The sequence below is a fragment of the Xiphophorus couchianus genome, chromosome 14 (genome assembly GCF_001444195.1).
Source record: "Xiphophorus couchianus chromosome 14, X_couchianus-1.0, whole genome shotgun sequence".
Taxonomy (NCBI): Eukaryota; Metazoa; Chordata; class Actinopteri; order Cyprinodontiformes; family Poeciliidae; genus Xiphophorus; species Xiphophorus couchianus.
The window spans coordinates 17,424,817-17,450,879 of NC_040241.1; the positions used below are offsets into that span (position 1 = coordinate 17,424,817).

Consider the following 26,063-nt stretch of genomic DNA (forward strand, 5'->3'; position numbering starts at 1 on the left):
ATTCATACGGATTTTTCTAATGCAGTTAACTTTGCTTAAAATGACATTTGGATTTAAATAAAATGTGCCACATGTGTCCCTTGAATGGTGGAAGTGGAGTCAACTGCTAAAGGGCACTCGGGCTGCGTTCACACTGCAGCCCAAAGCGACCCAATTCTGATTTTCGTCCCGTAATGCGACCTACATCTGATCTTTTCAATGCATAACTGGTGCTATTTTCTGCTGGAAGATTTGATTGTTATTTAGCCTGTTTGTTGGTTCCAAATTAATTTAGATTGATATAAAACGTGCCATACTGTGTATCACACTTTTATGTAGCACTAAAAGTTGCTACATTACAGCCATAAGTGGGTGAAGCTCTAAACCACTTTTTCTGGAAGAGCTAGTTAGCAACAAGCTACTGCTAACAAGCACAAGGACGGCAATTTGACCCTAATCATGGGTACAAGTTTATGTTGCCAAATCTAGTTAGAAACAGGACATTAGTCAAATTGCACCTTAGTATGACTGCTAGTAAGCAACACATTAGCTCTAATTAGCAGTGATGCTAAATATCAAGCCTATTTATTCATACAAATTTGTACCGCTTGAGCTAGTTAGCAAGCTAGTGCTAATTAGCAATTTCACTACAATCTGGCCTTAAGTGTAAGTCTGTGGTGCTGCTGCCGATTAGCAATTGTCCAGTCCTATTTTATGCTATCACTACAACCAGCATTAATTGTAAGAGCATATTTGTAGTGGACTACAAATCAACTAACTATTAAGAACTTTGTGATGTTTGAGCATCCTGTGTTAACTACAAACAGGCTAGTGCTATTTAACAGATAACTGCCAGTGGCCTAAACTTAATTAAATCTGTCTCTACAAGCTGGTGTCAGTCAGGATGATATGGACAAGATTTTTAAAAAACTGCCAAAAATGCTAAGGTACAGTATGTACGTAAAGAAGGTCCATTTTTTAGCACTATGTTGGCTACTTTGTGTTCACCAATTATACAAATAGATTGGGAAGCTTATTTAATGCCTGTATTGCAATGAGGCCCCATTAATTGTTTGGTTTATCAGGTTTGGTTCAGAAGTAAATTTCTAATTTTTGATGTCCAAAATCAGGCTCTAAAATAAACAGAACCGTTCCCTCATACGGCTGTTTTTGCTCTGTTTGCTCTGTTTGGTCTGCAGTGTGGTCCGTGTGGCCCAGTCCATGTTCTGCTGCTGTTCGTTTTCCTTTTCCATCACTATAAACCAGCTGGATCGTTTTTAAGCCACAAACTTTAACTTCGTCTCTGACTTATTAACGTTGTAAACTACCATTTAGAACATCATACTTACAGGATTGCTGCAGCAGATATCACGGCGCTCGGCACCAAGCAGAAATCTTTCCTCTTATTAGACATTTGGTGGCGGGTCTCCCTCGGGCCAACCCCCAGGCCTCTGGCTGACATCTTTCCCCCTCTGTTCTTCCTCTCTCTGCCTCCCTGTCACATTTCTTTGCCTCCAGTTTCACCCAGTAATGAGACCATATTTTACTCCTGCACTGGTTAAATTAATTAAGAGCAGCAGTAGAGTGTGTTCGCTTCAGACGTCATGCAAAATACATGAGACGAGATGTGGGTTCAGTTTTTCTGTAGTGTAAATGACTGTCAGATATAAAGGGAATGCTATATGTCGATCCGGATGTAATATTTTATTGTTCCTTTCTAATTAATGTAAAGTATATGAATGTACCTTTAGTAATAAACTTGTAACTTTATGCAAATCATTTGCAGTTTTCAGTTTTTCTTTGTTTATGGTAGTTGAAAAGGGCGTAGAAATGCATATTTTCCTGTCACTTTCCTTCTGTTATTTCTAATAAACACAAGTAAATGGCATACAATCGATTTTAATTAAACAGATCCTCCTTAGTTGCTCTTTTAGCCTATTTATGTATTTATTTATGCATTCAGGGGAAAACCTGACTATATGTCTGATGGAGCAAAACGCATCAAATTATGAAAGACCAGAGCCGTTTGTGAAACATAAATTGTGTAAAAATGAATTCAGCTTGCTTAAAGCTGTTGTTAATGTTAAATAATAAAGGAACATGATGGACAAGGAAAGTGGAAGAGTCTTAAAGAAGATTTACTGTCAACATCAGTGTTGTACTCGAGACCATTTCTTGATGGTCTCGGTCTTGTCTCGGTTTCGGTCGCTGAGGACTCGGGATTTTATTTCAACACCGTGTAAACATCACTAAACTTACAGCAAACTGTCCAGTTTATTTGTTGACATGTTTGTTTCCACTGGATGCAAAACGCACCGATTAAAATCCAAGCAATAACGTGACGTACCAATTACGTGTTTCCGTTACTCCCCCTCCTCTTCCCCCCGCGCTCTCAGACATGCGCAGTGGTTTCCTTTGAGCGGCAGAAGATGCGTCTAATCGTCAGTTGAATTGCATTGCATAAATAATTAGAAATCCGATGGCGACAACTAATTCAGCAGCGCTTCGTTTTCACAGACGGTTTGGACTACGTCTAACTTTTTTTTTGTCACTTAGAAAAGAAGCTCAAAGAAAGATGAGCTCCGTTGACGTGATGTTAGCAAAGCTAGCTGTACAGAGACACATAAACATTTGTGATGAAAAAAAAGTCACTCACTGCGCTGAATTACTGTGCGGAGGTGTTGACCAACGTGTCGCATGTATGGGACAACACTGTGTCCAAAAGTCTGCAATCTAGCGATGTGACATTCACGAACGATCCGATTCTAATGAACAGCTCTTCACTAAGAAGACAGGACTGGAGCCGTTCTTTGTTCTTCTCTGCGTACACTGCAGCGCAGAAAGTGGCTATGCAGTGTATGCAATGCATAGGGGCGCTGCACTCAAAAACGATGTGGGGAATTGTTTTCCTAGTCAACATTTTTTGTACTGAACAGCTGTTTGTGTATAAAATGATCAATAACAGAGGAACAGCACTGATTAGGCGTCCCGCCCCTCCTGCCAGCCGCTCTGCCCTCCCATACAGGTAGGATCCACTGAGGCGTGTTTTTCTTTTTTCTTTTAAATTTTAATTGTAGTAGTGCACTCACAACAGGGAGCTAAAGATGGGGCGGCAGAAAAAAACTCTGGGGCACCAAACAGAAAACGGAAGAGGGGGAAGGATAAAGATGACGGAGAGACGAAGAAAAGCTTTTCAAAGTTGTTGAAAGACAGTAGGTAAGTAATGTCAGTGTATCAACAAGAGAGTTGTAAATATTCAGGTAAATATTCAAGCTAGCCTAAAATGACAGGTGGTTGTTGTTGTCTCCGCCCCGTATTGAACCAATACTAGACGCGATTTATTCCGTATTGCTATAAATGTCTGATAGACACACCTATCACACACATCTCAACAATGAGTGTAATAATAATGACCAAAACAAAACACGGGAAATATTAAGGTCAGCTAAATTGTCGTTGCAGAACCTAAATAGGACCCCCCCGCCCCCCCTCCCAATCCCCACGAACTGATGCTGTTGTTCAAACCATTAACTGTACTTTAATTTTATTTCACCAGCTAACAAACCTTATTTCAGTTTGTTAAATACATTTGTACCACATTACTTTTGGTTTCTGAATGGTAAGTCAACAACAAAACACTTGCCATTTCCAGTAGCCATTGCAAGGGACATACAGCAGTAAAACTAGCTGACAAAATGTGCTGGAACTCTTGGGTTGCTAGGTAACAAGCTGAGGTTGCTAGGTAATGGTGCAGTGCCTGCTGATTTGTGATGTTACAGTCTAGAGGTTTTTGAAACAGCTTGTTTTCCGGACACCATAAAACATGAACGTACTGCCAAATAACAGCTGGGTGTTGTTTTTAAGCGTTTTGGCTGATTCTAAAAGCAGTAGAAACCCAACTGGAAGTTAAAAAACCCCCTGCAAAATCTGAAGTTTGCACAACATGTTCCATTTAAGACATTGATGTATTGAAAAGCTATACATTAAAGACATTTATGCGGATGGAGGGTAAACCTGAGACCAAAAATGAAGACAGAAATATCTAACAAAGTCTTGTTATCCTTTGCCATTATTGGGTTGTTTTCTTTCAGCCGACAACGTCCAGCCTTTCTTAAAGCTTCCTGTCAGACTGAGATGACAGATAAAACCACAGCCTTTACATTTCATTTCATGTAGAGTGATAAAAACCTCTTTTGTTTCCTGTCTCCCTCTGCAATAAGCAGGCAGCTTGTTTGGGTGAATACTAATAAGAAATTGTTTGTACAACTACAAAGCCAATTAACCGACTAAGAAGTGTCAAAAGCGTTTAGGCATGAAGGCAGAAACTCGGGGCCCCCGAGAGACGAGGCTATCAGCGTAGCGAGTCGCTTCCTGTCTGCTTTATCCCACGGGATGAATTTGTTCCAGCACCAACTCCTTCCCTCGTTCTGTTAGACGTTTCTTTCCCAGTGTTGTCTTTCTTCTCGTACACTTTAAATCCATTCTTAAGAGTTTTATTCCAGCATGCTCCTGTCTTCCTTCACGTTTCCCTCAGGTCTGTGGTGTTTACGCTGCGTCCCGTTCTCCTCCAGCAGAGGATGCAGACTTGTCTCAGCGCGGTGGTCACCGCCGGATCGCTGTGAGAATAACAGCTGCCACTCTGCTGTTGGGAAGCTGACAGAGAAGAGCGGGGACAGGAGGGAGACGCAGGAGCTTAAACACCTGGAAACCCCAAACTTTGCTTGCTATCTACCCTAATTGGATCAGTTTTAGTAAGTGAATTGAAAACACAACCTTATCACTGGGTCTATTTTAGGGGGGCTGTAGCCCCTCTGAAATATTCAGAAACCCCCTAAATAATTTGGTAGTTTTTTGTTATTATTTATTTGTTTTTATTTTACAAATAACTGCCAACAAATTCAATATAATATGGCCAGAATATGAGTTTAAATAATCAAATAAACTTTTATTTTTAATTCAAATATGATTACATGTATATGTAGCAGGGTTTTATTTTAGTAATATTATAAGTTTGTCAAAATGTGTTTATTTATTCTTTGAATTTATTTTGTTTAGTCAGGTTGTTTCTTCAGACATTTATTAGTGTCTTAAGCTCCGTCACGCTGCTCTTGGCAGTTGGTGGTTACCATAGCAACCAGTAACTGACAGCTCCTCCCCCTTTTTTCTGTCGCCGTCGGTAACTGATATGTATTAGAATCACCTCTGTGTTTTCTTTACACATATATTTTGGACAAATGTGATAGTGTACAGTGTTTCATGAGTAATTGTGCTATGTTTTGTTTATGTTTTTAAATGTTATTGTTAATGTTGCCCATTTTAGCCAGGTTTAATTGCACATGTAAATGCTAACTGCTGCTTACTGCTTATTGGGAGCTATTGCTTTGTAGTTTGATTATTATTTATTATATTTTATTTCATACACAGGGGCAGAAGCTGCTGGACTGATGTTAACCACCAACTTGATTTTCTTTTTTCTTAGAATAAATGAACTTGAACTTGAATGTGTCTGTCATAAAGTTCTTAACGTACTGGACCCAAGACGAACAGAAGGGTTACACATGTACAGCTCTGGAAAAGATTAAGAGACTGCAAAATGATCAGTTTCTCTGATTTTACTTTTTATAGGTGTATGTTTGAGTAAAACGAACATTGTTCTTTTACTCTATGAACTACTGACAACATGTCTCCAAAATTCCCAGCAAAATTTTAGTTTTTATTTGCATACAATCAAAAATGGACACAATAATGAAAAAGATACAGTGCTTTCAAACCTCAAGTAATGCAAAGAAAACAAGTTCATAGAATAAAGATATTCGAGATAATGAAAAATTAGGTGGAATCACCCTTTAGCCATTTCCCGTTTTCGGAAGCCAACTTCAGCTTCGTTTTATGTTGAGAAAATCTGTCCCAAAGTGCCTGAGAGCAGATCCGTAAATCACGGTTGAGGTGTTTATTGGTCAGCAGTGCAGCACGGCTGTTTCACCGGTTTGGTCCCAGGTGTCTTTCAGTGTTTGCATGCATGAGTTTGCAAACTTTCAGCAACCTTTCCCTGCAGCATGCGGCACAAATATTCTAATGTTTCTTAGGTAGAATATAAAACTCTGTATTGAATGCTTTAGTTGATAATTGCTGCTTATGTTTAGCACTTTTTGTCAAGTTGCAGACCAGAAATTGGAGAATCAACTAATCTCAGATTTGCTCATTCTTCTTACCACCAGATATTTACATAAAATCAACAAAGAGACAATTATTTTATTTCTTCAATGCTTAAATTAAATATAAAGCTTTTCCTGCTTTAGGTCTCTTACTAAAATTATTTTTGGATTTGCTAAACACATACAGAGATTTGAGAGAAACCCTTTATATCGGCCGTATATATTTTTTTTACCACTATATAAGAAAAGAGTCCACATGGAGTTTTACTTTCAATTTTCATTAATGTTCAATCAACATAAAGTAGTAAAAAAAACAAAACCTCATGATTGTTTTAGTTTACATGTCAGCTTGTTGACTTGACATTGAGTAGGTTGGCCAATGACAACTGGGTGGACATGGTTTCCAAGCTACTGGTCCAAGATCAGATTATTCTGAAAACAAGCTGTGATTGGACCTTATCCATATTCAGATGGGTGAAACTGTGTGAAAATTGATCGAGGCAATGTTGGCCAAAAAAATGGACAGCTGTAGCAACCGGAAGTCCAGCGGAGCTGCAGTAAAAATCGAGCTACTGGCTCACGTTGGCTTGTAAACATCGCTTTCCACCAGCCATGTTCAGCCTGAGCTAACGGTGGCTAAACTTAGCGAAGCTAGCGATGACGCCGGTTAGCAAACGACGAGCTAACTGCGCCACGTAGAGCAGCAGCGACAAGGCCTCATAGAAGAAGAAAGCTTCCGGGAGGAAATTATACTCTAAGGGATTTAGGTTTTTCAGAAACTGTGAGGAAAAGAGGACTTTCTCCACAACTGAAAATGATAAAAAACGAATTCAGAACGACAGAAGAGGCTTTCTGCAGGCTCCTTGATGGCCGCTGGGTCTAAGTTGGACTTTAAGGACTTATACAACAGACAAGAAAGAAGAACTTCTAAAGGTAAGAGCTGTTGTGCTTTGTGTAAATTAATATTAGTTGTTGTGATCGTGCGACCAGATAATTTTGTTTATTTGATGTGCTGCTTTGAATATTGAATCATTATTGTGGGACGCTTAGAGTTGGTTGAAGGTCAGTAATTGGTTTTTGTGTTCCGGTTATCTTATTTCAACAAATTGGGTGATTTCTATTGTCATAATCTTGAGGTTTGGGACGATTTAATTCATTGTATTATGTGATTTGTGAGTGAGATGGCAGTACTTGTTTTCTGATAATTGAAAGCAGCTTTTGACCACCAGGTGTGTGATTTGACATGCTAGCTTGTTTGGAAGCTAGCATTAGCTTCAAACAATTAAGGTGAGCCTTAATTGTTGTGTTTGTATTTTTTTACCTGTTCAACTTAAGCACATTTCTATCCCATTTACTAATCTTTTGAAGAGCGATAGGAACCAAAGCCCGGTTCTAATATGGCGGACCCTCTTGTTAGGCATGAATGCAGTTACTAAAATGAATGGAAGTCAATACAAAGTCCTAATATGGGTAGAAATACAAACTTGTGTGTGTTAAGTCTGTCTGGAAACGCCTGTTTGTTTGTTGGGTGTCAATAACTTTAGCCCCCCAAAAAAGTATTTGTACAGCACATTGCATGTACAACACAATTTACAGAAAAATGTAAGGAGTGTAAACACTTTTTCACTTCCTTTGGAGTGGGTGCTATGGTTGTGAGAGGGGCCTGTCAGCTTCAGGGTCCGGGGCCCCTAGGATTACTTATCTGGTCCTGTATGTAACATGTCTGGTAAATATTTTTTCATTAAATATTACATCTAAGCATTTTCGTTAGTACATATTTGTGTAATTTATCAAAAACGTCAATTGGTTAATGTTGAAATGAAATACAGTTATGTTGGGATAAAATTGTGACATAAGTTGACTGAAAGTTTAATTATTCTAGATGTTTTACCACCAAAGGAAAAGAACCAGACATGCTTTTAACATTTGCCAGTCATATTTTATTTCCCTTTTAAGAAAAAAAAGAAAGAAAAGTTTGGTCTTTGTAAACATCTATATCATTGTTCATATCTAGTCATTTTCAGCATTTAAAAATACCTTACTCTTTACTACAACATCTCCAATTTCAACACTGTAGTCAGAATGAGCGTGATTCATGCATCGACACACCCAGGGAGGGAGAAATATGAATGAACCCACACTCATACAAACCCAAAACAGAAGGATAAAAGCACATTTATTATATTATTTTACTAAACTAAGTTGGTATTTTTCTCTCTGAGAGGCTTTTCTCTTGCAAAACGATCAGAAACGACACAAAACAAAAATAAATGTAATAAAACAATAGGATCCTAAAATGAACAACAAGAAGAAAAAAATTGAAATGACAAAAACTGATAAAGCACTTTGTGAGTCCATAAACATGACTGCGTGAGTATATAGTGACAAAAATATAAATACTTGGAAAGGAGGAGTGGCTAAAGGAGAAAATAATCCAATAAAATATAAAAATGTTGATAGAAATCTCAAACCACAAAAATTACAGTAATTTTTTGAATTTGTTCAGCATCACTTGTACAATTTTTAGATATAAAATATTCAAATATGAATTCACTTGAGTTGCCTTAAATAGAATTTTAATGATCAAGAAATATGACAAAGGAAAACAAATGGTGACTTTAAAAAATAAATATAGAAAAGGTGTCTAATACAACAAAGAATAAATAGATGTCCAACCAATATCCCTGTAAAATTCATCTTTTCAACATACGTCACTCCAATGTTCGTCATCAAGAGGTGGTACTTTTAGGTATTTTTATGGTAAACAACCAGTCTAATAGAGTTCAGAGTAATAAGTATTTAAACGGACATAGCAACAACAAAAAAAAATCTAAAAAACCTGAAAGGGAGGTAAATTTCCCAATTAAAATTTTTTTTATATCTTTGTGTATAATTAAGACTGTAATGTTGCTTTGCTTGGTCACTTCTGGATTCTTAATATTCCGGGAATTTCTTTTAATGGAAATATGCAAACTCTGGAAAAGGCAATGTAATCATAACAGCAGCTTCCTAATTTAACCATCCAGATTTTTCCATATGAACATTCTGTAGCACAATCCCCTCACCTCCAACCTGATTTAAAACATTCCTCTCATGACACACAAACACAGAGCTCATTAGGCGTTCAGATGCATGGTGGACTGCAAATACACTGTGAAGCCAGAATATACTGTAGATTTCCCAGTTAGAAATTTACTATATTGCCCCCAGAAGTCAACCACTCTGGTTTCTAAATCCAACATGGCCGCTTTACGCAAAGTAACCGCCAATGAATACTTAAAGACGATACTCCTTTGGATAACTTCCTTTTTTCCTTCTAGAAAAGAAGCAAAGGATTACAAAATATGTACACTGGACAAGTAGAGAGCTATCGTTTCTTTCTACAAAAATCTTGGTTTAAGCTTATTGTAAATGAATAACATTTCCTTCTGATATTCACTTTTTTGTTGAACAGAGCTACTTTAAAAGGAACAGGGTTCAGCCTAAGTGTTATCAGACAGACGAAGTGGTGCCATCGCTGTTTTTAGAGTGCAAATATAAGAGTAAATATATATAAAAAAAGGTATCGAATAAGAGTATTGATACTCTTATTCAAAATTACACAAGCTATAACTTAGTTTAGTAAGACAAGTAATTTTCAGAACAAAAGTTATAGATTTAAAAAGTTGTGGTCACCTGGAACAGTCGTATAGACCCAACTAGTTAGATGTAGGCTGATATGAAATTGTCATGGTATATTAGTTTGAAAAAATATGAGGGTTTAGTATTATTTACACAAAAAATAAAAAGTCAAATGTATAACTATATTTATTTATATCTATTTTCTGTAATTTTTATTCTTTTTGCTGGTAGTCTTGGCCAAAAGTAGAAAAAAACCCTACTACAATTAGTAGTAGTTTTTTGAACATTTGAATGAGACAAAGATAACCAGAGTAAATACAAAACATCCCCCAGAATATACAGCCAGTCTTATGTTCAAAAGTAACTTCAGTCACAATTTCAGTTGTTAAATCATGAATTCACTATGACTTATACTGGCCAAACCCAGGTCTGAAATGTCTAAAACATTTCAAAACCTCATAACATGAAGTAGGTCAAAAGATGTCAAGAACCAAAACAATTCATGAACTAATGTGAAATGAAATAATTTGAGTCATCAACAAGGGCTACAAGGGACATTTCTAAAACTTTGAGTCCAGTGAACCACAGTCTCCCATTGGCTGTTTAACTTTTAAATATTGTGCTAATTTAACAAGAGTGATGGTTGAAGCTCCTTCAGTTTCCAGAAAACAACTAATTTGTGTTCTTGCTCTACAAGATACTTCCAAACAGCTGAATTTTTCTGTTTTCAGAGCAAAGGGAGAGTGTTGTTGCCTTTATTAAGCCGGTTGACCGGCAGTGTGCAGCAACCTGTGGAAATGGAGGGGCTACCATTACTTTTCTCTGCACTCTTTACAGTTGAGCACTCCTGTTACACCGACACTTTTTCTGGCATCTCATTACAATGCCAGAAAACTTTGAACCAGTGAAACATTTAATCAATTTTGTAAACTGTTTCTCTGATTATTTCAGTTTTTTAAAACAATTTCATCGTTTTCTTTGGCGATTTGATGTTTTAGCTGTCTGCATATGGTCTAACTGTGTTTTATGAACGTATGTAAACACGACGACGGCCACCGTCAGCTGGTCAGGGAACGAAAAGACGGCGACTTCAGTGTAAAATAAAAACTGACACTTTAAACCCTCCTGCCAAGATCTATTCTCAGTTTTGAATGACAGCCAGATTTATTACAAATCTAATATTACTTGGCAGGTACACACACACACGTACAGATAATCCAGTTTATAACCTTTTTTTTTTTTTCCGTCCCCCTGTGGGTCAGGCTGGCATTCGGATTCATTAATCTCGTGTTTGGGATGTTTGCCAAAGACACAGGGCAAGTCCTGGTAAGGAGATTACAACACCAGCTCACGCAGACAACAAACCTCCAACACACGCGTGTGCTTCACAGAGAGACTAACAGAATGAGAAATGACACGGTAATGTTTGATAGAGGAACAGAAAACACAGATAATGAAAGAGAACGACGACACGGAGCTAGAGTCCTGGAGACTCGGTTTAGCTGGTAGCTAAGCAACAGGCAGAAGGACAGAAATATTACATTTCTGCACTTTCCGACATGCAGCTGTCCTCCAGCGAAGATTACCAACCTTTAAAGAGCCAGGCTCTAATTCAGCCTGCTTGTTTACCCTGTGGCGTCAGCAGCATTATTATCCTGCTGCCTGCTCTTTCTTTAACCGGTTACAGAAGCTTAAGTCATTGAGAAAAAGAGTCTGGCCAGACTGCTGGCCTAGCAGCCAATCAGCAAGTCATGTTTTAAAAACAGGAACAAGCTAACAAGCAGTGCTACAAACAAGACTGAAGACCGGGCCGGCCAAGGCCTTTTTATTTGAAGCTGGTCAACACCAGATGATGATATTCTTCCTAAGTTACTCTGTAATATATGTACTAGCATTAGCATCATTTGTAACTAGCTTACATTGTGCCGGTGTTATTAAGGTTATTGATTTTAACCTTACAGGAGTAACAAAGTAAAATGAAATGGTTAGATTTTGAAATGCAGAGTGGTATTTAAGTGTGCCACATCATTTTAACTCTTTGACAATAACACACTAAACAAGTTTCATATCTTATATTTCCCCAATTGTGGAAACACCAGGAAGAGATCAATCTATTATTTGTGTAACAGCTATAAAAATAATATAGAAATCATTTTCCATGTGTAGTAGCATTTAGTTTGTATAATTCAATGTTATTTTCAATATACATACATTATAGTGCTAGCTTGGTGCTCTTGAGGGCCCCCTGGTGGTGTGGGGGTCCCTAGCAGCCTTTTTACTTGCATATGGCGGACTAAAGACATGATAAATAAAGAAATAAACAGGAATTAGACTGTGGAGAACAGTGCAGCCCCGGCTCCAGATGAGTGTAACAGGGAGGGCATCAACTTATTTTGGGGGGGCAAAATGAATCTACGTAGCTGAACGTAGACAACAACATCGGTAGTCTACAGGCTGCTTGTTAACAAGCTAAAGGTGCTGTATTGTTATTAGCTTGTCATCTTTTAGCTAACAATACCTGCATCCAACAGCTTTACTCAACTCAGTCGGTTAGTTTGGGGGAAAACTGTGCAAAGTTCTTTGCGTTTTGCTGGTTTGCTGCCTTGATTCTAGCAGGTCCAGATTAGCTCTGCACAGCAGCAGCAGATCTCCTTCGCTGCCGCACAGGTGTAATAAACCCAGCGCGAGCGTCTTAGAGCTCATGTTGCATTTAAAGGCGACTCGGAAAAACAGGTTACGACGTGTTAACAATGGATTAAACAATTTTAACTGCTGAAGACTGTGACAGAGGACACAGATATGGGAAGTGCGGAAGCTCCTACTGTATCAAATTGATATAGGAATAACAGAAAGTTGGCCATTCTAAGGTAAAAACAACAAACGGCTTCCAGTCCAGGAGGGGCAAGGCTGACTCTGTGGGCGGGCAATGTCCCCCAATGCCCACCCATGCCGCCGGGCCTGGGACAGTGGTGTTAAATTTGTTATCATTTGGACTTAACTGTCTGGTCAAAAGTACTCTGATAGCCAAAAATACCCATTTCTTAAGCCTAAAATCTCAAAAATATATATATAATGTGCTCAATAATAAATGAAGTCTGCAATATTTTAATTAAACAAATAAAGTAATCAGATGTGTATATTATTGCAAGTCAAAGATTTCAAAAGGGTTTTCAGGTTTGGCGTATTAGAAGAAAGGCTTCAAAGTTGCAAATTCTTTTGGGCTTGATTGGGGAAAAATAGAAAAAGATTAAATGCATTCTCAGCAATAAGAATAGGATTTGTGTCACTTTCTTTTAAAACATTTTTCAATTCAGCCAAGTTAAACAAATGAGTGAAAATCAGATTTGGGTTCTAGTCTGCTTAGTGTAAACGTTAATGGACAGATGTGTTGTCAGTTATCAAATTAAGGAGAGTGGTTATTATTAAAAGGTGAATACTTTTACCAAATGTTTTCCATTGTAGCAAAATTTTAATTCGTCAGTAATAACGTTTACTTAATTAGAAATGAAGAAGGGGAAAATTTGAATTCTTCATTTGCAGTTCACAAATTTAATCCTGGGACAGCAAAGGTCCCTATGGTACACGTTGGACACCCTGATGTCGGCTAAAAGCCCTGAATGCAACTGCTGGGGGCAAAATCTTTACACTGATCACACTTGGATATCTTGTCTCTTTTCTTTTGTATCTCGGTTATTTCACTCTGCTAAAAATATCCTCCCCAGTTCAACCTTGGATTGAACTGGGATTTACTGGAAGTGAAGGATACCATCAATGTTTCTAGAAAGCAATAACATTCCTGTCAACTGAAATTGTACTTGCTGTTTCTGAGACAAAAACAATATTTTTTGTTTTCCTGATCAACTCAAAATATAGTTTCTGAAAGAAGATGACAAAGACTGTCCAACAAAACAAATGTTAGGTTTTCTGGACTATTTCACTGGTTGTAGGAAGTATATATCTTATCTGGTAAGAAAATGATTTGTTCTACAGACAATTAACTGTAGCAGCAACATTTTCCTCCGTGTCTGAGCCAATGAGGCAGAGAATTTTTCACTGCTGAAGGGTGACTTCTCTTACAACCACTATATGCCTTAACTTGAAGTCACGCAGTTCCTCTTACTCTATTCTGACATTTAACTTAGGAATAATTTGCTGTGTTTCTGCCTTCATTGGTGCTAAAAAATTGTTAAATTAAAGGAAATGTGTTGTTATACATGCAGTTATCCTTGCTGAACAATGTTCTTGCTGGTCTTTTCAAAGTTTTGCTGGTTCTCATCAGCGTTGCAAACCTGTTTTAGGTGGGTTCAAAGTTTATTTCATTGAAGTCTGGAGGCAACATGATCCTCAGTTGGGAGGAAAGAAGCTTGATTTCTGCGGGGTTTTTTCTTTCCGTAACGTGGTTTAACAAAGGGAGTGAATATATTAATAATCCTCGTCGACCGACCATATGCCGTCCCATCTGTCCAGTTCCAGACACGCTTCTGGGCAAGAGACGATCTAAAATCTGCGCTTCAGCACTTTTTTTCCAGACAGACGTGGACGTCGGAACAGTTAATTTGACATGAAACGTGGCTTAAAACAATTTCACAAAAGCTAAATCAAACAGATTCACCCAGAAAAACACAGCAGATCACTTTGCACATTTAATTGTAGTGTTGCACTCACCACAGCTGCCAGCACATCGGGGAGTTTAAAAAGTAAATCTGCACAGCTTAAAAAGGTTGTGTTAGTGATTTATGACAATTTGTTATAGTTTGGTACAAAGAAACGCCCCGTGATGCAGATCAGACACGTGATTCTTCAGCTGCCTTGTATTTTTCCCTTCAACTTTCTCAAACTTGTTCCGACAAAGATGGAGGCTTCACATAAATAAAATACCAGTCATGTCCCACACACATCAATACAGGTTTCTGATAATATCATGTACAAATAGAAACACTGGTTATGGTCGTAGTTTGGATTTTTCTACACCGTTTCCTTCACAGTTGTCGTCATGATCACAGTCAGTGCGATCCTTCATTCTGATTGGTCCTTCAGGTGTATGGAAGTCCCCTATTGGCTATTGTTTGACTTGTTGTTTTTCAAAGTGTAAACATTTTATGTAACAATGTGTAGCGCTCAGTACTTTTTTACATCCTCATCAGCTCGGTTTTTATTCCACTCTGCGTTTCTTCACATCTTAATTCTGTCGCTCCGTTTTTGTAGATTTGTTGTTGTTGTTTTTACAATTCCACGATAACATCAACACGTGACGCCATTGAAAAGAGTAGAAAATGTGTTTTGGGATGAGGAAAAGGGGACATGGGAAGAGTTTAAAAACAGGGTTTGATGGTGGCAACTTGTCACAACGTCGAGTTTTCTTTTTGGACACGTAAGGTGAGGATGGGGAACGTAAGGCAGGCAGGGGGACAATCAGGACAGGAAGGTTTGTATAATGAGACTATTTTTGCACAGTGTATCCTTAAATAAGAGAAGGAAGAGGGTTAATTTATCGTCTCGCCGGCAAGTTGTAGTGCAGGATCTCCTGAGGGCCCCGTCATTTTGAGTGTATTGAGAGGAAAAAGGCGATAAAAGTTAGAAGTCAAAGTGAAGTCAAGGGTGATGATCCACTGTTTCTCTACAGCGCAGCCTTTCAAAAGTATTCATACTTCGTGAACTTTTTTACATTTGTCGCACTACAACTGTAAACTTCAGTGGGATTTTACAAAATAATAGAAAAGATGAACTAGAAGAATACATGGATTTAAAATATGTTGCACACTAAAATCTGAAAAGATTGCTATGCACATTACCGCATTTACTCGAATACCTTGTAAATAAATAAATGTCAGTCCAATTTCCTTCAGAAGTTGATCAGTGACTAGAGTACTAGTGTGATTTAACTTCCATATAAAACTCAACCTTAATTTGGGTTTTTATTTATAATATAAATACAAAGTGTTAGTTTGAGGTTGTAATGTGGGAAAATATAAAAATAATTTCAATGGGTATTCCTTTTTCATGGAGGTGTAATGACAGAGGAAAGGCTGTCGAGGTTTCCTGCAGCTCAGTTTAAATCCTCTAACCTTTTTCTCCATCATTTGTCATTCGGCTGCTGCAAGACGCGCTCTTCTCTCTGCCTTTGTTGTTGACTTTTGCGGCTTTATCGCTGACCTTCATCCTTCCTCTCAGCTCTGCTTTTTTCTTCCGAGCTCAGCTGATTATCTTCTCTGCAGCTGGTTTGGCTTTATAGTGAAACAACAGCAGTCCTCTGATGATAACACTGTTTCAAGGTTTTTCTTGATACACTGGAGGGCCTTTATGGTTCAAAGAGCTTCTTTCAAAGATGAGAATAATTAGTCTCAACATTGTTGGGGGAATTGTTGGTTCTCATGAGGGTGTACACTCATTTTATTTAGGGGAAAAAACATAATTGAGTGACATGAAATCCATTTTCAGATAAAGTCTTAAGGTTTCCCACCTCCTCCACACCAGTTAGGTCTCTTTCTAAAACACTTGTATATGGCAGTAGGCCTCCATCGAAGCCAGCAGGATGTAAATTAGCCACAGAGAGACGAACAGCAGCGACGTTAGCAACTTGCAAGTCCGCGGCCCGCCCAGCTCGCCTCCGGCCACAGTGGGTCGCCGGCGGTAGAGAAGCATCAACACGCACACCACAGCCAGGATGGTGAAGAGGGTGACGGAGAAGGCCAGGTTTCCTGGGTCCACCCTGAAAGGCTTGCCCTTAGAGCGCCAGGCGATGGCGGCAATGGTCCACGCCACACCAATACCCAGGAAGACATTGACGGCGTTGGAGCCAGTCACGTTGCCAATGGAGGCGTCGGCATACTGGTCCTGGATGGCTGCAACCTTACTGGCAAAAGTATCTGAGAAAACAGCAAAAAATAAAAAGTTTAAGGTGGCAGTCCATAGAAAATTATTTGAAGATGCAAAATGCAAACAAAAAAGGAAAAATATAAATTAAACCCCCGGTATAGACCAAATGTTGAGTGTCAAGATTTGGCCTGCCATAATTACAAATTTAATAAATAAATTGTCACAGAAATTATTTCGATAAACGATAATATTGTTGCTTTGAAACCATTTTCAAGTAATAAATTGATAATGGCCTAATAATGCAAATTCGCCTTTTCAAAGACCAATAAACTTTAATTCTGTATGAAACACACCACATTGTACTTTTGCTACGTTCTCGTCCAGTCAATGACTCGATGCAATCTGTTGGGTTTTCTTAGAAAGTTTTTAAAACTACTTTGAATAATTAACTGAGCTTATTGTGCTGTTTAACTAGGATCAAGTGGAATATGTATGAGTGAATTTTAATTTTTTTTTTTTGTAAAGTCTCTTGAAACAACATTTTTTGTTAATTGGCGCTTATATAAATAAATTAAAACGACATCACAGTGAAAATGCCTTAAATATTTAATTTTGAGAATTAGTCACTGAATGCAGAGAAAGCCATATTTAACAGTTTAATAGGTAGTTTTATCATTACACTCTGGTACAACCAGCCTTTTGAGGACATTCATAATCTCCATATGACCCGAAATAGAAACGGGTTTGACATCCTGCATTGCTTGAGTTTAGTGAGTTTTATTCCAATGTTCCGAGACTTATATTATTAATCTATTGATTGTATGTATCTTTGACTAAACCACACAAGTGCTTCTGATTGGTAGAATACATAATCTTTACCTTCAAATAATTTCCCTGCTGGGATGAATAAAGTAATTCTTCTTCTTCTTCTTCACAAAAATATTTATGAAGGTAAAAAAGGAAAAAAAAGTATGTAGAGCACCAAGGTTCCAACCAGTAGATCTACTGAATGCGAACTAAGTTGAGATGAGTTTATGTTAAAATAAATCTCAATAAACTCAACAATGTTGACTCTTGAGCAGTTTGTTTAGGACAAAGAGTGAGGGGTGCTTTGAGGACTGTATGTTGTGCCACCACTCAAACATCAGAGTGATGCAGTGACCCTGCAGTTTTTATAGGATTACATTTACATAACTATAAATGTCTCAGCATGTTTGGGACTATTAATTTAACAAGGGAGCCCATTAGAGCTGAAGGAGAAAAAGAGATTTGTCAAAGAGTCGTAATTACATGAAGTAGCTCTCCAATCAACTGTCATGCAGCAAACATAATTTGATCCTTTGAGGGTTGATCTTAAAGCCAAAACTATACTCTTATTGATGAGTAGTTGGTTTTCGCCTGCAAAGTGGATTTTATTTAGTCAGAAAACATCTAAACATCAACATAAACATCTAGAAAGTCAGATTTTACATAACTTAGTATATGGTGCATCCATTGATGGATATGTTTAAGTTGGTGTCCTATGATTGAAATGGTATCACTTCACAAAGCACAGAGCGAACGGTTTGAAGATCCATAAGACAGAATTTCCAACCCTGAATGGAGTTTATTGAAATCAGGTGCTTTTATTTTGTAATGACTAAATGTTGTTGAAGTAAAGCTGGTTGTAAAGAGTCAACCACAAATATTGAGCCATCGTCGACCACATGACCTCAAGCAAACCCAAACCATCGCAGTTTTCAGAGTCTACTTTGATAGCTTCTGTCGGATTTATGTTTACCTTCACTCACTGTTTGGATCACCCTAATCTGATATTCTCCATCGGATTCAGATCAAACTCTGTCTGGACTTCTTACTTCTGGTTGTTAGTCAAATCTAACGGGGTACTTTAAACTTGGTATGTATAATCTTTGACTCATCTCTAGTCTCGAGTGTCCCAAATTACCAAGAAATCACTTTTGGGTTTCTGGTTCTTTGGTCAAAATGTGTCGAGAAATGTTTACTGCAATCCATATTTGTCTTCCGACGCCATCCTGTGCAAAAACAAAGTTATACATACTTTGTATAACTGTCTGAGGGAGAAAGCTTTTCCATCAGATTGAAATTCTGTCAAAATCTGAGGGTTTGCAGCCCGGCTGGCAGGAAGCACCAGGGAAACAGCTGCCGGTCACTGCAGGACCACATCGGCTTATTCCCATTTAGAGTCTGGCTGCTGCGATGAGTCTCGCTTCTCATTTAAATGTCAGTGAGATTAATTGAAATTCATATCCCAACATGAAAACCACCCTCCAGAGTGAGTGAATTGTAATCCTTTTGGTGAAATCTCTGTGTGCTTTGACACTCGGGTGGGACAGATTTAAATTACAGAGCGAAACTGACCCCGAAACAGACGGAGTTCACTCAGACTTTATCGAAGAAGAGGAATCGTTCACCTCAGTCAGATAATGATGGCTTCCAGGATCTCACGCATTAAAAATCATTTATCGCAGTGAAAGCTGCTGCTGCGTTTGATAGGCGATAAATCAACATAGTAATGGTGTCGTAGTTCATTTATCTGTTTGAAATATGAATTGAACTCCAGCACCAACAAATTATCATGTAATTAAACCTTGTCCTGGATAAATTAAAATTTATTTTCACAAAGTGAATTATGAACTAATGTGGGGATCCATTTAAATGCTTAGTTTATAGATTGATATGGGACGTTTTTATCTCTTGAAAGGTAATTTAGTTGAACTTTATCCATTTTATTACTTCCCAAAGTCTGTTTTATTTTTTTTCCAAATTCCACTTTTTCTGTATTTATTTTTTATTAGGTAATCAATTGAAAAATCTTGAGAATGCACATTTATTTTATCTGATTACTCAATTAATTGTCAGAATAATCAATAATTATTACTCTGATCACAAAAGAAAATAGAAATACAAATCTTTTTGTGTAGTAATTTGATTCTGATTTTTAGGGTCACAATTCAATTCAGAAACAGCTTTTTCTGTTAAAACTATACAAGTTACGTAACTGACAACAATATGTATTTAAATCTATTCTACAATGTTCTGTACTTTATCAAATTTAATCAGCTTATAGTTTAAAATATGGCATAATAGGCTTATGCTTAAAATTCACTAGCTTAAATTACCACTATTAGATTAGCTTAGTTGCCTCGGTTTTTCTTACTTAGAAAAATATTAAAGAATTATTCAAAATATAAATTTGCAAAAAATTGAGCAGATTAAAATTGATTTCTGAATCAATTCAGAATTCCCAGGACCAGGAATCTCTTATTTATTTTTTCTAGACCTCTAATAAGAACTAAACGTTCCAGTTTTAAAGTGCTGATGCTCCAGTACCGAATAACTCAAATGGTTACAAATGAGCTCAATGACGCTCTCCAACCACGTTCTGATCCAAAACTGCTCCTTCATTCCCTGAATTGGAAAATTTACAGTAAATGGTCCTCGTAATTGCTGAGCATAATAATGATCCAGTGTAATAATGCTTTATGAAGAGTTCAGGGCTAAAAACGTCGAGAGAGGATGAGTGTTGAGGAAGATTACAACCCTGAGCACGGCAGCAAACTCTCCCACTGGAAGCTATAATCACCTTTTACAAGCAGAGTTCTGCAGCCCACAGGTCAAAATGATGGATGAACCAATAGCAGATACACAACACCCAATAAAGGGAAAGGAAGGAGACAGGAGAAAGCATGTCACAATAACAAACTGCTCCAGATGGGGCATCAGGGCAAGAACTGAAGGTAGGGAAAGACAGAATATGCAAGAGTGATTCTGCATGTAAGACAAAGCAGAATAAAGGAGATTTAGAGCGTAAATGAATCACCATTACTGTTTTTTTTTTTTGTGAGAATAGATGCAAATCCTTGTTTACGTCTCCAGTCCCAACACGGCTGTCAAAGCAGCTCACTTGGATATGACTTCTCAGAAACCTCCCTTGCACGCCATCAAAGCTGCCACCTGGAAGAGCGCCGCTTGAGCTATTTCTATAACTCATACGGCGGCGCAACAATAAACTCGCTGGCGAGAGCAATGAGGTAGGGAATTGAATTAAATCTTGGGGACGAGCAGTCCCCTCCGGGTGGAGACTGGCTCAGGCCGAAGGCTGAGATGGAGTCTGCCTTTTACAACTCAGATTGGATTTTCAGCCTCCCTGTTTGGGCAGCTGCAACGACGGGCACTTCTTTCATTTGGCGTGTCTACCTCAGGTAAACTTTGGAAGAAACACAGAACTCATTGGTGTTTGTTTAAACACAGAGCAACAATGCTGAGTGAGAAGGAGAAACACTAAACAAAATGTCACAAATCTATTTTTAACCTTATTCTTGTATTATGCCTCCAGTTTCTCCAAATAGTAGGCCCGAAGTTACATTTATACATAATACAGTTTCTATTAATTAAATACCCTAAAGTAGTAACATTTTTGAGTGCCACAGTCCATCTGAAGTAACAATAGAAGATTACCGTGGTGAATTGTTTTTCATACCTAGAAGGTACAACTGGTCAATTTCTTCTGTGTTTTACCAAATTTATTTATTCTTTCTGTTTAAGACGATAAGGGTTTATTCACACCAGCTTTGTTTAGTTCGCTTTCATCAAACTCTAGTTTGTTTGTCTAGAAAGTCTGGTTCGTTTGGGGACGTGGGAATGCTTAGTCAAACTCTGGTCCGCATAAAAACCTCGGGTCTCGGTTTGGTTGAAGTGAACTTTGGTGCGGCTTGAATATATATGCGAACGTTAAGCGGACCAAACACTCCAAAAGCAGGAAGCGGACTACAGTGCAGGGCATTCTGGGTAAATGCAGCCGAAACAAATGCAAGAGTCTAGCGCTAGCAGCAGAAATGACTTGTGGACTTTTGCCAAAGACAGAAGAAAAATCCTACAACCACCAAAACCTGGTGGTACTGCATTTTTGTTTATATTTTGTGAAGAATGAAGTTGTCTTCTGAGGTTTTTGTGTAGTTTCCTTCGGTGGTTCTTGATGGAGCGCCTCCACAGGTGAGGAGAGGAACTAGTGAGTTACAAGGTTTGGATGGTTTGACACACTGCAGAGTGAAAGCAAACCACCTGAAAATCTAACAAATCGAGTGTATCGGACTATCAGGTGTGAAAATACCATAAAAGAAAAAAACTTTTAGATTTGACAAGTTTCAAATTAATTTTTCATTGTCGAAAAGTACAACTTCACCTCTGGACTTCCAGCACCAAAGGATCTTTGCATACATACTAATTTAAGGAAGATGGGATTTTGAGAATAATTAGGGTTATTCATTAATTAATACCACTAAAACAAAAATGTAGGAGGTTACAAACACTGAACAAAAACAGCGAAGCCACTCTGTCTCACCGGGTACCGATGTCCCCAAAGCCACGAACACCACGGCTGTCACGGAGTCCTTCAGTCCTATCGTGCAGCCGAAGTGCGATGCCAGATCCCCGGTGACGGCGGTGAGGACGCCGATCAGTGAAATGGAGACGAAGAAGCAGGCCCAGCCATTCCAGTACTCCGTGGGTGGGACAAAGGCAAACAGAACCTTCCAGAACACGGTGAGGAAGTGCATGATGTAGTCGAAGCAGGAGGGTAGCCGCTCTTCGCCACTCTCCTCCTCGTCATCATCTCCTTCAGGGGAAGCAGGAGATTAAATATAAATAAGTCAGACGTAAACTAAAATTCCTATAACAGTGAAATTACAGCCAATAAACCTTTTTAACTGAAGGTTACTCAGTAACATTGACCATATTATTTTAGTTTTTGAAATTAGCTTAGTTTAGCTTGCTTTACCAACACTCTAGCTGTAGTTGGTAGCCCAGTGAGACTTACATTTCCTTATTCGAGCTTAACTGTGCCACCACCTGGTGCTCCTATTTAGCATTCAGGTATAATTAACTGGTTCATTTGGCCTTGAAATTTTAGCAGTAGCGTTCTCTCCAACGAGCTAAAATAAGCTAGTATTCAGTAGCATAATTTAGCCTACTTTTGCAGATACAGCAGTAGCAAAAAAGAATCATTATTCATTGTCATTATTCCTTAAAATTCATCTTTCTAAAATTAAGGCAATAAAATAATTTAAATTTGCAAAAGAAAATATGTTTGCCTTAAACACTGGCCTTGAATTTTGTCATGTCTGGACTTTTTAATCTAGTTTAATCTTGTAGATACTTGACAGAAGTCTGGAGGCGGTTGAGGCTACCACTAACTAGCTGCTAATATAAACTCTATACGCTTCAGAACTGATTTAGACAGTTTCTCTCCAAAAAAAATTTATTTGGGGTTAAATTTCTCTTTAAGGAAGAAATTTCCTGTATCGGAGGCAAAATGTGTAAGAAGCTCCTCTGGGTAGATGAGCCTTAATTTAAATGTTCAGAGGAAAACCAGCTGCTCAATCTGAATGAAACTGGACCAGAAAATGTAATAACGACAAAATCTTAAAAGTTAATCCAAAAGCGTTTACATTATGTATTTCACTTGGTGATAAACTTCCTAAAATAAACGGGCTTTTGCGTAATAATTTACTGAATGTCTCTGTAGTCGGTGTGTATTACCTGCGCTTACAGTAACGGCGTTGACAAACTGCTCCCTCCAGCTGCTGCTTCCCACCACCAGGGCCAGATTCGTCTTCTTGATCAACTTATCTACTGTATTCTACATCCACACACACAGGAACACGCATGCAAAGTGCACACACACCAAACAGAGCAAGAAAGACACAACCCCAAGTTGTTGATTCACCCGCAGCCACACACAAAGAGAAAAATATTGTTTCCAAGTCCTGAAATTCACAACCCAAGTGGCAGAAGTATATTTAGACACTGATGGGACGTTGAGGTGCAAGATGTGTTAATTAACACGTGCCATGTTTTAGAAGTTGAGAAAAATGCCTTCAGGCTTTTCTTCTGGGCTTAAAGATAACAGCAGCTGGGAAAATGGAAAAGTAAAATATCCTGATTCAGTCAAATCCTGCAGGATTTACTCTATGTGTGTTTAAGGGAGCATTGAAAGTAAAACATGTTTTTTATATAAGTAAGAAAAATCTGAAATTAATCACTTTGTTTTGTAGGGAAAATATGGAAGACAAGAGAGTGAAGAGCGAGCATTGCATGCATGAGAGAGAGGTACCTTATCAGTAAGAAGAGTATTTACTGCTTTCTACACATGCATAAACAGACACACACACACACACAACAGAAATGGACAAATGAGGCACAACGAGTGAACGAAAGTACACAAATGATTCATTACATTAGAATCAAACAAAATGGTGGCAAACGGAGCGACACAGTGAGAAACGATGAGAATGAGCTGCTTGCAAGAAATGCCAAGTCACTTGTAATGATCCATGCTTTGATTATTTAACCATTGGTCCGTTTCTGAACTAATTGCATCCATTAAGGTGAAATATGTATGAAACTGCTCAGAAAGCTGGCAGGTTTTTATTTCCTGGATCAGTGAGCGACCAGCAACTTTTCAGAGTCTGATATCTTGCAGAAAAAAAGATTAATAAGGTTTTTAAGCCTTTTGGGAGGTCTGATCTAATAATGTCTCAGGAGAGAGGATTACTTTGCATGGTCCATTACATGCCAACAAGCTGAGATTTATGAGATTAACAATCAAATCTTTTACTATCATCCATCTACAGTGTTTGAAAAAGTATTCATACCTCGTAATTTTAGCACATTTTTACACAATCGAATTTTTAATTGTCACAGAGCAACACAAAGTGGTGCATATTTCTGAATTGGAAGGAAAATAAAACCAGTTTTTCAATTTATTTTGTGAAATAATCTGAAAATGGAGTTTCTTTGTATTCATCCTCCCTGAATTGGAGCTTTCACTGCACATATAACTTAGTTTGTCTCCAACTTCTTTGCACTTAGAGTCACTAAAAGCTTTGTTCACACTCCTTTGTAAAATAGCTAATTTCAAATTGCACATTTCAGATTTTTTATGTAAGCCCTTTCTATATAAAAAATGCATCAAAACACACAAATCATCTTTTTAATTAAGACATTTTATTGCCTAAAATGCAGCATTACTTTAGTAAACACTAGCTCATTTATAGCAAATAATAAATGTCTATTTTTTTGGATTACCTAAAAAATAAAATGTATTAAGCACCTTTTTCTATCCAATTATTGATTGGAATTTGAACCAGGTGAAGCTAAAACTGCAACTTGAGTTCTAGGTAGATTTAGAAAGTGTTCTTTTTAAATCTTGTGTTTACATCTTTGTACAGTTTTTGCTTAATTACTGCTCTGAGTGTACTGTTCTTTCACAAAATTACCTTTTTAGAGTCTGTACACTCCAGTTAATAATTTATTTAATCTACAATTATTTACAGTAACTGAGAAATCACAATTACTGTATTTTCTGAACTTAAAAGCGTTTATTTTGATCAAAAAACGACGGTGTGCCCATTTTTCTGGAGAGCCTTGTATTTTCTTTTTGAGTAAAACAGCGCCCTCTAGTGAGTTAATAAGGAATCATTCAGGTTGTGCTTACTGACCTCAAAGTGATTTTGTGTGGTACACGACGATCAGCGCTCTGTCAAAATGTTTTAGCTACATTACGGCTACAGTAGTCCGGAGCGTCGTCGAGAAATAGGTACTGTTCTTTTACGGACTTATGACTGTTTTGTTTCGGTTCATTTTATATGAAAAAAGATCAAAAATAGGCCATTCCTTAACAGTGCGAACAATATGGTAATCCGATTAATCATTTCAGCTCTAATCTGAATGGTCTTGACAGTTTTGCAGTTTAAATGATCAAATAATGGACCGAACAGATGTTAAAATATTGACATATTGTTTTATGTTAAACAATGTACATATTGCTCTTCCTTGTTCGCTAATATTCTGACAAACAGCTGAAGTTTCACGGAACAGCTGGATTCATTCTGAGGTCAAACTGGGAGGCTTCTGAAGGGTTACACAGGATTTCATTAAGGCCGTCGCCGTAAACGTTGAATACAAATGCACGCTACTCTTCCACTTCACCATTTTGCAGGACTTTGTGTTATGTCACATTAAGTCAAAGCAGTATGAATACTTTTACACTGTTCTGCATATTGGGGCTATAAAGGCTAATCCCAGAGCACACTCACCTTAAACTCGTAGGACTCCTCGATGATCACCTCCACTTGTGTGTGTTCACCCAGACTGGGGCAGCCCATCTTGGCCACTTCTTCCTCCTCCGCTCCCACCAGCGGTTTGTTCTCGTTGGAGTCACCTGGGTGAACATAGGGGTCATAGGTCAGCAACAGTCAACATGTTCTGCTTCAAAACATAATTTTTAAAATTAGATTTTTATTATAAAATGTAATGTTCTTCAGCCTTAATAATAAAATACAAGTTAAAATAGTTTATTTGCCAAGCTCATCTCTCTGATTGGCAGTCAAATGTATGAATATGCTGTTCCTCAAGCTAGCATCACTAGCTAGCATGAGATGGAAGATGCAGCGATTTCTCTTTTTAATGCAG

At 37.9% G+C, this 26,063-nt stretch overlaps 1 protein-coding gene across 3 annotated transcripts in view; it reads right to left on the bottom strand.

Annotated features, from left to right (window-relative positions):
* Positions 1-8,092: 8,092 nt before the first annotated feature.
* slc8a4b (solute carrier family 8 member 4b) overlaps positions 8,093-26,063 on the bottom strand; it is a 114,719-nt gene continuing 96,748 nt past the window's right edge. The window contains exons 13-18 of one of the 3 annotated variants that reach the window (XR_003598159.1): positions 25,688-25,812; positions 23,704-23,733; positions 23,130-23,229; positions 21,934-22,206; positions 10,612-16,621; positions 8,093-10,577 (exon numbers count right to left, since the gene is read on the bottom strand). Coding sequence is in view for 2 of the 3 variants with exons in the window: in XM_028038465.1 (XP_027894266.1) it covers positions 16,242-16,621; positions 21,934-22,206; positions 23,130-23,229; positions 23,704-23,733; positions 25,688-25,812 (908 nt within the window). In the remaining variant the exon portion in view is untranslated. Of the gene's footprint in view, positions 16,622-21,933; positions 22,207-23,129; positions 23,230-23,703; positions 23,734-25,687; positions 25,813-26,063 lie in introns of all 3 variants that reach the window. The other 2 variants (XM_028038465.1, XM_028038466.1) reach the window with 2 other exon arrangements.